Raw genomic sequence first — 3,448 nt, 5'->3', positions numbered from 1 at the left:
ATTTTTCCGCCCCTAGGCATTACAACACTAGCGCCTCGTACATTGGCGTGCTCCCATGGGAGGGGGGTGGGGGGGGGAGTAATGCCCCATGAACTAAAACAAAACTATAAAAATTGTATTTAGGTATTTTTATATTTATACATACCAACTAAACAAATAAATATTGATACAATTTGCATAGGTACATTATTTGTACACTTGTGACTTGTACAATAATTAAATCATTTTGCGCCTTGATTTATCTGAGCACTAATCTCTATAATCTTAATCGATTAGCAAATTTTTGAGCAGTATGCAGTATGCACTATACAGGAGACGGGCGACAGTACCAGCGTCGCGCGTCGTCATGATATTTATTATTATTAATTTATTTATCAAGACACCTGATATTTTCCAGAATTCATGCAAAAAGGATTGTATTTCGAAGACAAGTGGGTGGAGAAAATTGTAAAAGATTCCGAGTCTGCAAAAATATGTAATCGTTACTTACTTGGGCTCTTTAGGGCCATCGAGCCATGGTGATTTAGTAATCGAAAAAGAAAACATTTGTTTTTAAATTTAATAACTATACAGACTGTTCAACGATTATTCTAAACACAAGCGATATCATAAAACAAAATACTACGAATACAAAATATTTAAAACCTTTAAAATGTATTATATTGTTACATTATAGGTATATACTGCAATAATCGCATATTAATCGAGACTTCCGTAGTATGTCACATGACATGAGTATATCATGGGATAATTTAGCGTCCTAGAAGCTTATACCGAGACAACGGGACAGACTTATGAAATACGGTACTTCTCCATATAATACAGGACGTCTGGTCACCCAAAGTATATGCCAAATATATTAAAATTGCCTAAATGTTTGCATAGGTTAATAAATAGATGTACAATTTATTATATTACTAAATTTTTAAACAAATGCATAATATGATGCTGACATTGTATATGACCGCTCACAAGTCTCTTTTCAATCTGACCCTGCTGTTGCCGCTGCTTTCGTTGTATTTTACAATAATGTATGACTTTAATCTTGCAGAAAACAATACATTAAAAAAAAAAACTATTTGATTGTATACCGATGTATTAAACCAATGTATAATATATTAATTTTTACTTTTTACTGATAGTATATTGAACACAGATAAAAAAAAGATAGGTATAGTTGAGAGTATTTTAAATTTTCGTTAAACGATCTTGATTTCGAATTTAAAGCAGCACTGTGGGTCGTCACTGTGAGCAATAGGTTCGGTGTCCCAGAACTTGAACCTGATTGTGTAACTAGTCCTAGGAAAGTTTTTGGATACGAAGAAATTGTACAGCCAATTCTGTTCGGTGTCCTTCACTACAGGACAATTTGTATACAAACATGCGTTCGTGTTCGTGTTCAGAATAAACGGCAAGTCCAACATAAATATTTCAGCGGATACTCTCGCCTTTGGTAAGTTTGAACCAAATTCTGAAATTAATCTATAATTAATATTCAAATGTAAAGAGCAGTTAAAAATCTTAATATTTCCAAATGTATAATAATATACTATATATATAGCTCTGGTATAGCTTTCATGTCGACGTTTCCCGCGGGCCAAAGATTTGTATTTGTAAAGAAATGTACACATTTTAAATTTTCACAAAATCGGTCAAGTAGTTTTTGAATTCAAATTCAACCCAGACAGCATTTTGTAATGATAATATTATAATAGTATTAACATAACGTTATACTAATATTATTCGTTATTAAAATGTTATAATAATATTAATAAACAAGAAATTGCTGTCTGGGAAGTACCAATATTAACACATAAATTATACACAGGGGCGGCTCCAGGGGGACCCTATAGGGGCCATGGCGCCGTGGCCCTCTCCCAAGCCTGTATTTCTAAAACCTTGTATAATGTTACAAACAAGATTACAAAAAGAAGCATATTATAATATCGCGACATTTTTCTGAAAATTATGACTTGGCGCCCCTCCCTCTCCAACGATATCTTTGGAGCCGACTCGTACTGTACTTATGTGAATTATGTTGTATTATTAAGCCATTAAGGTAGGTCGTAGGTAGGTACCATCAACTTTGTATAAGTATGTTCTGTGATTATATTATGTACCTACCTATTATATTGTAAATTTGAATTAATTACCGTAAATATTTTAATAACTGAGAAACTCTCACTCGAATTTTATTTTGAACTAGATGTACCTACTTAAACATTTTCAAAACAATTATTTACGTTTAAAATAAAAAGGTAGGTTTTCATTTGAAAAACAGAAGTTTGTATCTTCACTAGACACTCTTTAAGTAATACAAAAAATCTTAAATTGAAATTGTCGTCTTTATAAGTATGTTCAAAAATTCAAAAAAATCAAAATTTTAATAAATTTACTATTAAAAGAAAAACGAGGGTGAGCAATGACCACGGTTGGTGAATTATTAGGTACTCTGTATATTTTACGTATAATTTTATGATAGAACAATGCAGTTTAGAATAAATTGCAGTACCTACCGATTCATTATTTCTAGACATATTATTAAAAATATTTTTACAAGCACATTACATAGATACTTGTCAGTATGAAACTATCCAAGTGTCCTAAGTACCTAGATACCTTCCTATCTACCAACATAATATCAAGCCAATTTTTTTATATTTCCTATTATTGTGTTATAGACTATAGTACTATTTAAATAATATTAATTATACGTACTAGGTTTATATTTGAATGCGATAGACACGTTCTCGGTTTGTGGCAATTCACATGCTTGGTTTTCTAATGCTTCGGGACATGGATCAACAAACAGATCATATACATCACAATTAGTATCTGAAAAAATAAAAAAAAAACAGTGAAACAGTATAAGTAATGCAAAAAAAACCGAGTAAAGTCTAATAATATTAACATGTATAATTTTATAAGTTATGAGTTTATGACCAATTATGCAATACTCACTCTGGCACATACGATAGTTTTTGACTTGTTCGGCGTTCACTACACTTGCAGCGAGCATTAATCCTACAACAGTTGACACGAAAATCGCCATTGTGTCACGGATTTCAGTAACGTAAATACACTAAATACTGGCACGAAAAAACTTTGAAGTCAGTGCGTGTGGTTTGGTACAATTTATCATACTGCGATAACCCGTGGTGAGGTCATCGTTTATATAGAGAGCACACATTCTTTTTTTATGTCAAAGTGGGGGTCTATCCAATCCATTTGAATTTATGCGTCATGAATGTATCTATGTGTATAGTATAGTGTATATTATTATACATTATACCGGTTAGACATAATATCAAAACCAAACAATACGAAGCGTCAATAGCGTGTTCATCGTTTATACTGTATTGTATACACTTACATAGTTATATATTATATTATGTTCACATAAATAGTATACGCATTACGCTGTACACAGATGCAATATTTATTCAGT

General features: G+C 31.8%; 1 protein-coding gene across 1 annotated transcript; it reads right to left on the bottom strand.

Moving 5' to 3' along the window:
• Window positions 1-883: 883 nt before the first annotated feature.
• Window positions 884-3,163, bottom strand: LOC103311951 (MD-2-related lipid-recognition protein-like). The gene is made up of 3 exons (XM_008191857.3): window positions 2,962-3,163; window positions 2,719-2,835; window positions 884-1,471 (listed from the first exon to the last, which is right to left on the bottom strand). Exons 1-3 carry the CDS (start codon window positions 3,050-3,052, stop codon window positions 1,200-1,202), a joined length of 480 nt encoding a protein of 159 aa, XP_008190079.1. The 5' UTR covers window positions 3,053-3,163; the 3' UTR covers window positions 884-1,199.
• Window positions 3,164-3,448: the final 285 nt, after the last annotated feature.

The sequence above is a fragment of the Acyrthosiphon pisum genome, unplaced genomic scaffold (assembly GCF_005508785.2).
Source record: "Acyrthosiphon pisum isolate AL4f unplaced genomic scaffold, pea_aphid_22Mar2018_4r6ur Scaffold_20519;HRSCAF=21277, whole genome shotgun sequence".
NCBI classification, from domain to species: Eukaryota; Metazoa; Arthropoda; class Insecta; order Hemiptera; family Aphididae; genus Acyrthosiphon; species Acyrthosiphon pisum.
Note: the sequence above shows the minus strand (reverse complement) of the source record. Positions and strands in the feature narration are given on the sequence as shown.

Bases quoted from the DNA above. Each gene is read 5' to 3' on its own strand.
- LOC103311951 (XM_008191857.3), bottom strand. From the start codon at position 3,052: ATGGCGATTTTCGTGTCAACTGTTGTAGGATTAATGCTCGCTGCAAGT. The intron at 2,836-2,961 runs GTGAGTATTGCA...TTATTTTTTCAG, and splicing joins AAACTATCGTATGTGCCAGA to ATACTAATTGTGATGTATAT. The intron at 1,472-2,718 runs GTACGTATAATT...GATTAATTTCAG, and splicing joins CGCATTCAAATATAAACCTA to AATTTGGTTCAAACTTACCA.